At 35.7% G+C, this 15,436-nt stretch overlaps 2 protein-coding genes across 4 annotated transcripts in view; one reads left to right on the forward strand and one right to left on the reverse strand.

The window, feature by feature from the left end:
- The window catches only part of LOC128983912 (nucleolysin TIAR), a 557,066-nt gene that overhangs the window by 188,235 nt on the left and 353,395 nt on the right, over positions 1–15,436 (forward strand). The gene's annotated exons all lie outside the window — the stretch shown is intronic.
- LOC128983934 (uncharacterized) lies at positions 2,754–4,147 on the reverse strand. The gene is made up of 3 exons (XM_054403214.1): positions 3,994–4,147; positions 3,461–3,611; positions 2,754–3,060 (listed from the first exon to the last, which is right to left on the reverse strand). The coding sequence occupies exons 1-3, from the start codon at positions 4,083–4,085 to the stop codon at positions 2,806–2,808; spliced, it is 498 nt and encodes a 165-aa protein (XP_054259189.1). The 5' UTR covers positions 4,086–4,147; the 3' UTR covers positions 2,754–2,805.

Genomic DNA, 15,436 nt, shown 5'->3' on the forward strand with positions numbered 1-15,436 from the left:
TTTATCAATTAAATAAAAGGAACTACGCACATTTTATCCTAAATGAATCTTTCTGAATCGGTTGTCAGATAATGAGTTTGTAGCAAAGTAATCGATTTTATTCGGTGTTAGAGTAAATCAATTACACACAGTAAAAACTACAAACTGTGCGGTGCAAAATTATTTTTAAAACTATAATTAAAGTGGAAAATATAGGCACTTTAAAAATAACCGTCTTTAAATGCTTTTATTAGGTTTGATTATACAATTTGGATACTCCACTTTAACCAAATTTGGGATTTACCAACCTCATTAAGCATCGTTGTGATTGTTAAATTTCATGAGATAAAATTCCTATCCTATTCTATACTCTAAAAAAGCGCGTGAACGGACAAACTTAAATTTTCGTCCAAAGATTTAAATTATTTTGCCAAGAGAAATCGATTGGAGTAGGTCACAAGGATGTGAAAAATAGTTTCCGCTCTACAGCCATTGAAAATGCCCATGTAATACTCTTTGTGATTAATACTATAGCTTATTGTAACTGCAGTTAATAAAACCGCTGCTACAGGTTATTTCTATTGCCATCTATGTATAACGTGAAATCTGGAATCACAGTATGTATAAACGTGTATTAATTTTTTTTATTTGTATAATCTAAAATATTTTTCAATCGATTACCCGACTTAGTTAATATTTTTAATGAAGATAATATATATATATAATGAATATAATGTGTAATTCAATCCTAGCTTGGCTCGGTCTCCTGGTACTTTATAATTTAAATATAGGCCTGCAACAAAATTCGGTAATTTTGTGTGACTAGAATTGTTTAGTTAATAATTTATATTCTAAATAAACTGAGAAGACTGAAAAAGGCCATCCTCTCCGCAGAGACACAGCTGCGAAATTCTGTTTGTTGTTAAACCGAGAACAGTTGGTCGCCTGGTGTCTTAAACAACATCCTGTCTTAAAACGCAGTTCCTTGCTTCAGCCGCTGCGTCAGCGTTCACACGTTAGAACTCAAGCAATGTACGTCTGATGTTAAATAACAACAAGTGTTCATTTGCACGAAAATATAAAAGTATGATAAAATTGTTTAGTTAAAACTCAAAGAATGTGTGTAATCGTACCATGAAATTAATTTTATACCTTAAGTTTAGGCTATAAATAATCCATAGACAAATCAACAGAAAGCTAACTATGACAATAACTATGACAACTATAACTATAACAACTGAATGTAGTGACTTACATGAGAGTTTTCATCATGAGACATTTTATAAGGCATGCGTTTTCTTCACAGGACATTTTAATTGAGGTTTATTAATTTTGTTATTTTCAGTTTCACTAAATTTTAACTTTAACTTTTTTTTACAGATTTTTGTTGTTGCACACGTGCAGAATTTGAGATGTTTCTTACTTATATTTTATTCTTAGTGGTTGTTTAAAGAATGTCTTCTACAATATGTTACAAGCAGGTAATTTTTGGACAAAATATTCCAGGGAAAATTCTGATTGGTTTAACAATGTTTTACTTTAAACTGTTTGTATTTTCAGTAACACTTATCTGTATATTTAAGATATGAATAATACAATTCGATTCAATAAGATTTTAATATTAGTTTTAATATTTATAGATTTCAATCGTAATATAATATAAACATTTGTTTTTAAATAAAATACATACAAAATGTTTATTGACTGACTTAAATTACTGAATTAAAATACTGAATACTAATAAATACTTGACAAATATTTACACACATGAATAAAGTAATGTTACTTATTTTAAATTCACATCTTATTACTATATATAGTATACTGTAATTATTATATTTGTTGACTATGAAGTATAAACTTTTTACAGGAAGAAATTCAAAGTTTTAATAATACCATTGACTATATTCTGTTATAGTCAATGATAATACCTGATTTATAGCTCTAAGAAATATTTGCAATCAATTACAACTTTCATGCATTGTATTAATTGATGAAATGTACGTATACCCACACATTCCTATGGGTTATTCACTGAGAATTTATTTTATATGTTGTTTTTAAAAGTACTGTTTCTATATTTAACGTGTTTCAGTTGGTTTAACTCTATCTAGATTAAAGCAAATTAATCCATTGAACTGAAATCAAAATTTTATTAGACACTAGTATTTTATCTTCTGGCTTACTCTTGATTCGCGCCAAATAGTTTTACTAGCTTATGGACTAGTTTTAAGTATGAAGTTTTATAAATTTCTTCTTGCTTAATTTATACAAGGAAAATTTCAACGTTATTACTTTGTTTTATATTGAAATTATCCTAGTGTAAGGATATTAAGTTTCGTAATTTCTGATGGTAAATGTGTATTCTTAAAAGTGATATTTGTATTTGAGTATTTATCACAGCTTTACGACATTTCAGCATGTTTATATTTTGGAATAATAGCTGCAGTCAAAAGTGAATTGGTCCTCTATAAACCAATAAGAGTGATGTCTACTTGGGAAAGATGAGCCTCTCAAATAATGCACAAATGTTTGAATTTCATATTCACTTTTACTCTACATGTATGATTGATAGTTTTTTTTTATCATAAGCTATCATATTATCATTTTTAAAAGGTTGACTTTTTTCTTGGGTCTAGCTACAGCTTAGGTGCATTTATAATGAAATACAGTGACAAACTAAATTGATTTATTTTAGCTTTAAAATATTAATCTTATGTTAAATTACTCATCTTACTTTAATTGTTTTTGTAATAACACAAGGCTGTACACGATAATTTATTATACATTTGACACAGGTCACAGTCCCTCTTCCATCAGAGTTGCTCAATGACCACACCAGCACTGAGGACACTGTTGAGGACTAGAAGACTTGTAACTGTGGCTGTGTTGTTGTATATGCTGTTGTTTGTGTTGTTGTTTGTGTTTGTGTCGCTGAGATTGGTCGTTCCACTCCCAGTTGTTCTGAACGTTGACACGTCCGTGCCTATCGCAGCACCTTCCTTCTCTATCTTCGCGCTGATACCAAGGTCTGTCATGGAAGGGAGTTTCCCTCATACAATTGCAGTTTTGGGCTGGTTCCTTTACAAACATTACGTAAATTGTTTTAATTTTTTCATAAAGTTATCAGCCTCTTGTTATCTTTGTTCTTGCCCGTTCACATAGGCTTTGGGCCTGAGCAAAGTATTCAGCAAAGCAAGGGTTGGGGAGGTTGGCTACAGGAAAAAGGGTGAACTAAACTGATAATTTTTAGTTGCGGGTAACAGGACGTGGACCCACGTTATTGCTGTCAAGTATTTGTAGTCCGACTGAGCCACCATATCGTCCAACTCACTGTGTTAGTCAACTTCATGCTTAAAAGCTGCAAAATATTGCCATGTGTGTTTTTGAAACAGTTCAGAAGTTCTTTAACAATTATATTTTTGATTGTATGGTGAATAAAATAACACAAGAATACACCAAAGCAATGTAAAAGGCTTACTTGGAAAGAGTTGTAGAATTGTTTGTTGTCCATCCCAGTAGTCATAACGTAGTTCTTGACGCCCCCAACATAACCAGCAATATCGTCATCGTTCTGCTGGGCGAAGTTGAGCTGAGGCAACATGTATTGGCCGTAACATTTGTTGGGACCGCTGGAGGCAAGGTTAAATCCCACATTATACAGAATTACAGAACAGTTTATGTTTATTACTTTAGATAGTAAATGAACTGTTGGTCTTCATACAGACGTGATAGGATATTGTATTTTCTATTTATTCTAAGAAACACAACTTATTATTAGGAAATATTATAAAAAATCCATTTAAAAAAGCTGGAGAGGTAACATCCGAAACTTTCCTCTAATGTTTGTATAACACGTGTTGGAGACATTTCCATCCGGTTTTTGTTTGTCTTCGAGCAATTATTTATAATGCACTGAAATTCCATCCAATGATAGTTGGTATAAGCCCATATTAAAGTTTTTTATTAAGAATCTCAAACATACTAATAGATTTAATAGGCAAAACAGCTTACCTCCAGAAGGACCCATTTCCTTGCATTTGCCCACTATACATCAGGTTGTGGTCAAGTTTGTGTTGGTTGTAATTGGTCAAATGGTGAGACATGTTTATTTATGTACGATATACTTGTGTACATGTGTGGGTGATTTTCGTGTGAATGGGGTAGAGAATTGTTTTAACAGTTTCCCGGGAAACTAAAATGTAGTTATAACATTGTTATTTTTTCACTTGGTGAATTAACCAAACAGCTACGTTACATAGCATGTCATCTTATTTATCATGGTGGGTGTAAAAATTGTTGTACATGAATTCGTTATTGAAATGAACAAATTTTTTAATAGGGTCAACCTTATTAGTGATAATTTTAACGATCCATGGGCCAGTCATCATAACAACCAACTCTTTCTGTCCTAAGAACATATTTATGGATTCATATCGACAACAACATTACCACAATCAATAGATTTCAGTAGCATACTTTGAAACCAAATTAGTGGCTAAAATGTAAGACGGTTAACATATCACAAGATCAAGTAGGACTCTGGCAATGATTTTTGTCTAAGTAGGCTTGACAAGATTATTTGAAAATAATTCAAGGACTAATTACTTTAGTCTAACTTTTCAAAATGAGTCTAATCATAGCTATCCTGACATTATAGATTGGTTTAGTCTAACCTATACGGTCACATCACGTTCATTGTAATTAGCCTAGTGTCACTCGCAAGGTAGCCGACTGTACGCTGCTCTACAACTACTACATCTCTTACTTAATTTCACAGACTGCCAGCCACAGCAGACAGTGTATATGCCACGGTCGCATTATGTTCATTGTAATTAGCCCAGTGTCACTCGCAAGGTAGCCGACTGTACGCTGCTCTACAACTACTACATCCCTTACTTAATTTCACAGACTGCCAGCCACAGCAGACAGTGTATATGCCACGGTCGCATTACGTTCATTGTAATTAGCCCAGTGTCACTCGCAAGGTAGCCGACTGTACGCTGCTCTACAACTACTACATCTCTTACTTAATTTCACAGACTGCCAGCCACAGCAGACAGTGTATATGCCACGGTCGCATCCCTTTCATTGTAATTAGCCTAGTGTCACTCGCAAGGTAGCCGACTGTACGCTGCTCTACAACTACTACATCTCTTACTTAATTTCACAGACTGCCAGCCACAGCAGACAGTGTATATGCCACGGTCGCATCACTTTCATTGCAATTAGCCCAGTGTCACTCAAAAGGTAGCCGACTGTACGCTGCTCTACAACTACTACATCTCTTACTTAATTTCACAGACTGCCAGCCACAGCAGACAGTGTATATGCCACGGTCGCATTACGTTCATTGTAATTAGCCCAGTGTCACTCGCAAGGTAGCCGACTGTACGCTGCTCTACAACTACTACATCTCTTACTTAATTTCACAGACTGCCAGCCACAGAAGACAGTGTATATGCCACGGTCGCATCACTTTCATTGCAATTAGCCTAGTGTCACTCGCAAGGTAGCCGACTGTACGCTGCTCTACAACTACTACATCTCTTACTTAATTTCACAGACTGCCAGCCACAGCAGACAGTGTATATGCCACGGTCGCATCACTTTCATTGCAATTAGCCCAGTGTCACTCAAAAGGTAGCCGACTGTACGCTGCTCTACAACTACTACATCTCTTACCTAATTTCACAGACTGCCAGCCACAGCACAGTGTATATGCCACGGCCAAATCACGTTCATTGTAATTAGCCCAGTGTCACTCGCAAGGTAGCCGAGTGCACGCTGCTCTACAACTACTACATCTCTTACTTAATTTCACAGACTGCCAGCCACAGCAGACAGTGTATATGCCACGGTCGCATCACTTTCATTGCAATTAGCCCAGTGTCACTCAAAAGGTAGCCGACTGTACGCTGCTCTACAACTACTACATCTCTTACCTAATTTCACAGACTGCCAGCCACAGCACAGTGTATATGCCACGGTCGCATTACGTTCATTGTAATTAGCCCAGTGTCACTCGCAAGGTAGCCGACTGTACGCTGCTCTACAACTACTACATCTCTTACTTAATTTCACAGACTGCCAGCCACAGCAGACAGTGTATATGCCACGGTCGCATCCCTTTCATTGTAATTAGCCCAGTGTCACTCGCAAGGTAGCCGAGTGCACGCTGCTCTACAACTACTACATCTCTTACTTAATTTCACAGACTGCCAGCCACAGCAGACAGTGTATATGCCACGGTCGCATCACTTTCATTGCAATTAGCCCAGTGTCACTCAAAAGGTAGCCGACTGTACGCTGCTCTACAACTACTACATCTCTTACCTAATTTCACAGACTGCCAGCCACAGCACAGTGTATATGCCACGGCCAAATCACGTTCATTGTAATTAGCCCAGTGTCACTTGCAAGGTAGCCGAGTGCACGCCGCTCTACAACTACTACATCTCTTACCTAATTTCACAGACTGCCAGCCACAGCACAGTGTATATGCCACGGTCAAATCACGTTCATTGTAATTAGCCCAGTGTCAATCGCAAGGTAGCCGAGTTAACTCTGCTCTACAACTACTACATCTCTTACCTAATTTCACAGACTGCCAGCCACAGCACAGTGTATATGCCACGGTCAAATCACGTTCATTGCAATTAGCCCAGTGTCACTCAAAAGGTAGCCGACTGTACGCTGCTCTACAACTACTACATCTCTTACCTAATTTCACAGACTGCCAGCCACAGCACAGTGTATATGCCACGGTCAAATCACGTTCATTGTAATTAGCCCAGTGTCACTCGCAAGGTAGCCGACTGTACGCTGCTCTACAACTACTAAATCTCTTACTTAATTTCACAGACTGCCAGCCACAGCAGACAGTGTATATGCCACGGTCGCATTATGTTCTTTGTAATTAGCCCAGTGTCACTCGCAAGGTAGCCGAGTGCACGCTGCTCTACAACTACTACATCTCTTACCTAATTTCACAGACTGCCAGCCATAGCAGACAGTGTATATGCCATGGTCAAATCACTTTCATTGTAATTAGCCCAGTGTCACTCGCAAGGTAGCCGAGTGCACGCTGCTCTACAACTAATACATCTCTTACCTAATTTCACAGACTGCCAGCCACAGCAGACAGTGTATATGCCACGGTCGCATCACTTTCATTGTAATTAGCCCAGTGTCACTCGCAAGGTAGCCGAGTGCACGCTGCTCTACAACTACTACATCTCTTACCTAATTTCACAGACTGCCAGCCATAGCAGACAGTGTATATGCCATGGTCAAATCACTTTCATTGTAATTAGCCCAGTGTCACTCGCAAGGTAGCCGAGTGCACGCTGCTCTACAACTACTACATCTCTTACCTAATTTCACAGACTGCCAGCCACAGCAGACAGGGTATATGCCACGGTCACGTCACTTTCATTGTAATTAGCCCAGTGTCACTCGCAAGGTAGCCGAGTGCACGCTGCTCTACAACTACTACATCTCTTACCTAATTTCACAGACTGCCAACCACAGCAAACATTGTATACGAGCCACGGTCGCAGCTGGCTTCCTTTTCCGACAACACATTTCTGCCCTGCCGGTTCGCTAAAATATGCAAATGGAAGGAACGTATGAAAATCTTAAAGCAAGGCCATCCTGCAGAACAATTTTCTTTCGAATGGGTATATAAATTATTATTATAAACCGTTTAAGAGAAGCGGTAAATTTATTTGATCCCAATTTCAATTATGAACGTATTTCGTCGCTCTCCTTTTAATTAAACACTACAGTGTAATGTCTTATATGAATGCCTATGTGCTTATGTCATTTTACAGGCTATTAGAAAGAACAGCTACAGATAAGTACAGAACATATTTTTTATGGCGTCTAATTCATTGATTATTACTTAAGTTTAATTTCAATAAAAACGCTACGAAAGTAGGAATTTTTCTAAATGACCCTAAAATGTGTTTAATAGGTGTGATGCTTACGTATTTTTTATTGATAGAGACCAGAAGGTTACTATGTTAGGGCAAATAATCTATTAAAAGCTCTAATTTATATAGCATCTAACCAGCAAAACATTCGATAAGGTGAGAATATAACTGTCTTTGACTGAACTACACGCCGTTATCCTGATAAATAACCCCAGCATAAAACTGATATTTAGCAATAGGAACAAGAAACCAAGACTAATGACCTTACTTTAACCGATTGTTAGTTATAAAACTATCTGAATAGTTATTAGTTTCTGTATTCGTTTCTTGGTAGTAAAACGCCCTCTTTACGTACTCTTATTGAACTGACACTACAAACCTCCAATCAATAAGATACGACTAAAATAGGTATTAACTTTTAAGTTTTTTAACTGTAAATTTAACAGTTTCAACAATTATAAAATACTCTCTAATATTAAGGACGCCATTTTCATATTACTATTAGTTTGTACCTGTTTCCGTGATTGTACCATTATTAATTTATAAATTTTGTTGAAATGATTGTTTCCTTAATTTTTAATACAGTTTTCAAATTTCGCAACATTTTCAAGTGAAACGTTCCGTGGATGCAATATAAGAGTTGGGTTGGTAACAATTTGCAATAAATTATTTATGATGCTCCCTGAAGACTTACCTCCGGTATAACTTTGTGGTCTTTGGTGATGTTCTCAAGTGAATCTTATTTAATACCTCATTTAATACCTTAAGGAGATTCCTTTTGAAGCTAAGCGGTACCCTTAGGCCATGTGATCCCAGTTAACTACTCTTCAAGGAAGTTTATTTCTAAGCTAATTCTGCCTCCTCTGTATGTTATACATTTACTTTGAAGTGGTTTCTCTAGTAAACTAAATTGCAATACTCATATATAAATGTTGAGTTTACCGTTGAACTGGTACGGTTGTTTAGTTGACTTATTCAAACTAGACAAATGTAAAAACAAAAAAGTAGTAGAAGGGTTTTTTGAGTAATTTACATTTAACACTGCCACTAGTACGAGTCTGTACTATATATTTTTCTTCCTCTTATTATCCAGTTGACTAAACTGAGGTGCAATATATACTGTTACTGCACGAATATAATTTAAATTGATAAACCAATTAGTGTAAGAAATATAAAGTTTAATATACAGGGTGCGGCAAAAATCGATCTATTTTCTGCAACGCTCTGTTCAGCAACACGTGGTCTGTGAGTGTTGGGGGTAGGCTCGTTGGAAAGCCTACACGATGCCATTATCTGTAGTCATAGAGCAGTGGTCACCTGAGCAACGCGCGTTTGTTATAGAGTAGTTTAAAAAAGTAATGATTCAGTCATCGCAGCGCAGTGACATTTCCATGTCACTCATTAAATTAGGTCGACATGGAGAGGTTCCGTCACGATTATCTGTATGTATAATCAACAGAATTAAACAGATTAATACAAATTAATATAATAATTAATATCGAACCTCAACATTAGTGTAATTGAGCGGTCAGACATAAAGCAGATGCTTGTGTTGGGTGGTCCTACAAGGACTGTACACAGCAGCCCGGACTCTATCGAATGTTAGTTGTCTGGAGTCCGATCTGCTTTGGACGGCTTGTCCGCTACTTTTTAAACGCAGAAGCCGATGTTCTAAAGTTGGTAGCCCACCACTGATTGTGCTACTCGACGGAATCCACGTCACCCTAATCAAAAGAATGTACGAAACTGCTGCTTAGTTGCAATGATTGAATCATAACTTTTTAAATTCTACTCGATAACAAACGCACGTTGCTCAAGTGACCACTACTCTATTACTACAGGTAATGGCATCGTGTATGCTTTCCAACGAACCCCCCCACCACTCTCAGACGACCTGTCGCTGAACAAAAGATCAACCAGTATCATAAAATAGATCGGGTTTTCTACCGCACCCTGTATCATTAATTTTACTAACTCTTTTTTGTATTTACCATTGCATGACATGTGTCTAAATAGTGTTTGACTGATGATTTTTTTATTTTTTTTATTTTTTTTATTACATTTTGTGTTATTAATTAGAATCACAAAAATACACCTAGTTAAACGTAGTTTTAATATATCAATTTCAATATCAGCAACTGTCTCACTTTCTCACGGGAAGGGAACAGAGTAGCACAATAAATGAAGTTTATTCTTTATTTCCTCCAAGTTGTGTAGCGAGCACGATGTTTTACGGTCTTGTACGGTTGAATAATAATTAAGGCAGAAAGTTGATGTCAAAATGTGTTGTTTAAGGAAGGCTAGCGTGATCGTCGGTGGGTTGACGCAACGCTAAACTAATGTCTCCACCTAGTCCGGCCTCGGATACATCATGCGATCGTTAACTGAGGCCGTGGCTCTCTTCTACCTTACACGTGCAATTTGCTACACAATAAGGGGTGTTCGTGATTGGAAATCTTGACTATCAACTTAAGTACGACACACTTCCACACATTCAGTTGACAACAACAATACTGCATATCCATTAGTTATAGAATTTCGTGTAATTTTCCAAAATATTAATATCCATTCAAGACACGTTTGCGTTTCGCCGAATAAGCAGTTTGTTTTCTTTTTTGAGTAGGCTAACTCGCTACAACTAATTTTGTGTTGCAGATATTCATTATGAATTACGTTGATGTTCATTATCTGACTCTGTAAGAGTTGTATTACGAGCCAAGCGGGAGGGGGTATGAGCAATGCTGAATATATAATTAGCCTTTGGCGGGCCAGTGTTTATGACATAGCGGCTGGCCTGGCCAATCACCGGTTTACTACTGTACTGGGAGTCCCTCTCTAGCACAACGGACCCAGGCAGTAAACACTTCAACAGCTGCTTTTAAATTTCCCCTTCTCTCTTCAACTTGAGAGAGTTTTCGTCCAACTTTTAGAAATAGGTGCTTTCGGCTTTGAACATTTTACATAACTATGACATTTGTAGTCAAATTTGTAATCAATTTTAGGGAAAGATGAATAAACAAAACATGTTACAAAATACAGTATAACTTTAAATTAATAAATATTGTTACTAGTTACGTAATATTTTCTTGTAGGTAAATTATCAATTATCAATTATTTAAGATGGGGACGCCACTATGTGCGTATTTTAACCCAAATATGAGTGAAGGATGAGTGTAGAATGAGTGGCGCGATCTTGTAGTGTTGTTAGTGACTAAGGCCGACATATTCCTTAGACACAGCTGTTAATTATTAGCCCATACAGCTTATGGCAACTAAGGGACCTACAGTTTACAGTGGAATCCGAACCACATTTTTCCTTGTAATTAACGAATTGGTCTAATTATTAGGAAAGTACTGCGGATAGTCGTAGTACTCACTAGTGCGGACGTTAATTCACACCAGGGAGCATCGCATCCACAGTGAATGCCTATAAATATCCTCAATTCGTGACCTCCTAGTAGCTGGATTACAGGACGACGCCACCTGTCCCAGTCTGTATTCTGTATTCCTTAAATCAAGTGTTATCAATGTTTGTTTGTACTATTATATTACCGATTTGAAAGTTATAAATATGGTTTTTATAGAAAATGCTACAGTAATAATCAAACTAAAAATTACAAAATAGTCTTAAAATACAACAATATAAATGCAAAAATTACGAAATAGCGTCCGTTATTCACCAAATCAAATAAATTATTCAGCTTACTACGACAAGCTACTAAAATTATAAACTTGTTTGTAAGCAGCAATCTGTTACCAGTGTGACTCCATATTTTTATTGATAACTTGAGTATTGTTGACTTATTACTTACAATACCCCTTCCCCCGATTTCCATTAGACATAAAGCTATGTGTTATACTAATCATGGCAGTTGCTATATCGTTAATCACTAGATTTTAAGCAATTTACATGGTTTTGGCGTTTCATTGTTCCATTACCGGTCCGTGTCAATTATTGTGTCAAACTCGAATACAATAATTCACTTCAGTCGATGTAGTGAAACAGTGCTCCTTTCTCTAAACAATCGATTTCACTACCAACCTGTTTTATTAGTAATTAATTTTTACTTATTATAGCTCTGCTAGTTTATTTTTTGATCTTAGAGACTACTTACCACTTCAACAAAATGTTTAAAACCAAGATTTGAAAGATTCCACTGTATTTTTCCAAGGTGAACACAGCCATGATGGTCGTGGTGGTCGCCAAGGGGCCTCGCCCGAGGTAATCAGGTCGTGGTGGGGGTGGAGGACAGTGATGAGCCTGCGGGCGTTGGGGGACTTCAAAGCCGAGGTGATCTGATAGGCCCGCAGACGCAGAATCATATCAGACCTAATTACAGTAGTGCCGGTGCTCTCCCAGTCCATCTAATTACATATGATAATGAACTGGATAGTATATTGCACGACTGGGTTGTCCTACTACATGCTTGTACAACAAATTAAACTAAACCACCTTAGATTGTGTTCGATTAGCAAATAGTTATTGATACAAGATGGGACGGTTCAGTAATTAAACAGGAAATTGTTGTTTGTGTGGAGTAAACCATTTCGGTATTAATTGAGGTTTGCTTAGTTAATCGATTAAGTATATTGATTGACTTTTCTTAAAATAGAATTCAAAATATATATGTTTTATTTGTAATGCCATGATTTGTCTTGACCGTGTAAACAAAGACATACAGGGAGGATTTATTTATGTCAAATACTTTGATACAGGTTAATTTTATCAAACGTCACGAGGTACATCTAAATATCTTGCTAATTATTTACACTACAAAAGGGATATTTGTTTTAGATTAAAAAGCACCAGAACTGTATATGAAATATAATTCTTTATCTACTACGTTGAATGTAAGTGTAAAGCCTCATTTGACAGACACGCACTTAAAATTAACCACGCTAATTGTCTCCTAAAGATTTAATTGATTACCTACCACTAATGTTTTACTAAATACTGTATATATATTTTTAATTCTATAGTTTGTATGTTATGATGATGGTTTCACTTTTACTAGATGTACCATAGAGTCTATGTTTGTCTGTTAGTTAGTATTAAGTGGTTGTCTGGTAAGACACCTGGACAAAAAGCCAATTATTGTCTTACATTGTTCCTACTCAATTAACTTTTCTTTGTTTTCACATTTGAATTTTCTCTTTTACTTGCTCTCACCACTACACCCCTAAGTAAAAGTTTGGTAGTTCTTGTTACATCGCATGCTGTGTAGATCTAGAATATCTATCTAACTATATTTTATTTAATTGAATTACTATCACATACAAAGGAATTTAAACATAAATTCTAGTGTGTCCTGTGTTTTAACTATCACTACAAACACGTTGAATAAATGTATACTATTGACTAACATTTAAGTACATAACTTGCCAGTTTTTAGGAAAGTACATTGCACGATATATAATAACAAATTGTAACAATAGGCTTATATAAAACGTTAACTTCTTCAATGCGCCCAGTCAATTCTATAACGATTGTCTCAAATAAAATTACAAACGTTTGCATTGTGATTGAAAATCTTTAATTTACCACGAATGTGTATCGCCTTTAACTATTCAAAACAACTTCCTTTAAAGTTTGTATACAGGGTGTTTGTGAACTCTCTCGAAAAAATTCACAGGATTATTCCTTGGGTTAATACATGAATATTTTACATTATAAACGTGGGTCGCCGGAGCCTCGTTTTCTGTCTGTCTGTCTGTACGTGTTTTTTTATAAATAACTTTATAACTCGAGTTTGAATCGAGGTACAAACTTTAAATTTGACACACTTGTGTATTTTAACGTGTTACACAAACATGCAAAATTTCATTTCGTTGACTATAGCCGTTTCAAAATGGCGGCCATCTAAAGTCTTTGACCTCAAATAACATGAAAACCACTAGAGTTACAAAAAAAACACAAGGATAACAAAATGTGGGAAATGTTATGCCAAATCAAATGACACCTAGATCTTAAAGATCGGACAACAAACAGCTGAGCTATAAACTTTTTAAATAATTAATAATTTCTTCATCTGAATCAAATCATCTGATCCTTTCTAAATTGTCACAACAATGTAAGACAGCTGGTTGGACATACGATTTTGAGATGATGATCACATGATTATTTTGAGTTATTAATTTTTTTAATAATTAATAATTTCTTTACTGGATTTTAATTGTTATTGTTTATTATTTGAAATCATCTGATCCTTTCTAAATTGTTACAACAATGTAAGACAGCTGGTTTGCCCTAACAACAACATTTAGTTTTTTTACTAGATGGTAAATGTATTAAGTGTCCTATTTTTACCTTAACTATTGAGATCTGTTTAAGGTTACGTAATGTACTCTGTATCAGATGATTTTAAAGAATAAACAATAACAATTAAAAGCCAGTAAAGAAATTATTAATTATTTAAAAAGTTTATAACTCAGCTGTTTGTTGTCCGATCTTTAAGATCTAGGTGTCATTTGATTTGGCATAAAATTTCCCACATTTTGTTATTCTTGTGTTTTTTTTGTAACTCTAGTGGTTTTCATGTTATTTGAGATCAAAGATTTTAGATGGCCGCCATTTTGAAACGGCTATAGTCAACGAAATGAAATTTTGCATGTTTGTGTAACACGTTAAAGTACATAAGTGTGTCAAATTTAAAGTTTGTACCTCGATTCAAACTCGAGTTATAAAGTTATTTATAAAAAACACATACAGACAGACAGACAGAAAACGAGGCTCCGGCGACCCATGTTTATAATGTAAAATATTCATGTTTTAACCCAAGGAATAATCCTGTGAATTTTTTCGAGAGAGTTCACAAACACCCTGTATATAGTATGTACCTTATTATCATTCAAACTTTATTTTAAAACTTACTCATGTACATCTTATATATGTACGTGCTCAAGAGTACGAGACATTTAGAATATTTAATCTTAACGATATTGCAAGTTACAATAAAAATACATGCAATCTAGGGATTTTGTGTTTGTATTGTACCAATGATTGTACTTAAAACAAAACGTACAAGCATCAGCTGAGTAGTGTACTTTTTTGGCCGCATGAGCAGATCCCCTTCAAGAAACATTTAGTTTGTGATTTACCTTACCGAATGACACTGAACAGGGCACAAGAAGCTTCTGTACAAAGCGGCATTCGTCTGGCATTGTGCTTCCTCAATTAACGCGCCTTTGTCTTACACATTTGCATCTTAATATCTCTGGAAACTTCTCCTGCTTTGTGGAGACATCTACAATTAACTGTGTAATGCCTGAGTCAAGTGTATTCAAAATTTTAAAATAGCTAAATATAAGCACTTTAGTTAGTAGATGCGACTCGCGTTTTCTTTGAACACAAAGTTTAAAATTCCCATAAAACAATTATCAAACTTATACATTGGTCAAAACCAAGTTAATTTCCTGATCCTACTTATAATGTAAGGCTATGACTTTCTTTTTTTTTGCTATGAGGAACAATCATGTTTGTGAATTGTACAATGTTAATTTGCACTAGACTTGCAAATCTA

The sequence above is a fragment of the Macrosteles quadrilineatus genome, unplaced genomic scaffold (assembly GCF_028750875.1).
Source record: "Macrosteles quadrilineatus isolate MER2022 unplaced genomic scaffold, UCM_ALF_1.0 Scaffold_1__1_contigs__length_201487025, whole genome shotgun sequence".
Classification (NCBI taxonomy): Eukaryota; Metazoa; Arthropoda; class Insecta; order Hemiptera; family Cicadellidae; genus Macrosteles; species Macrosteles quadrilineatus.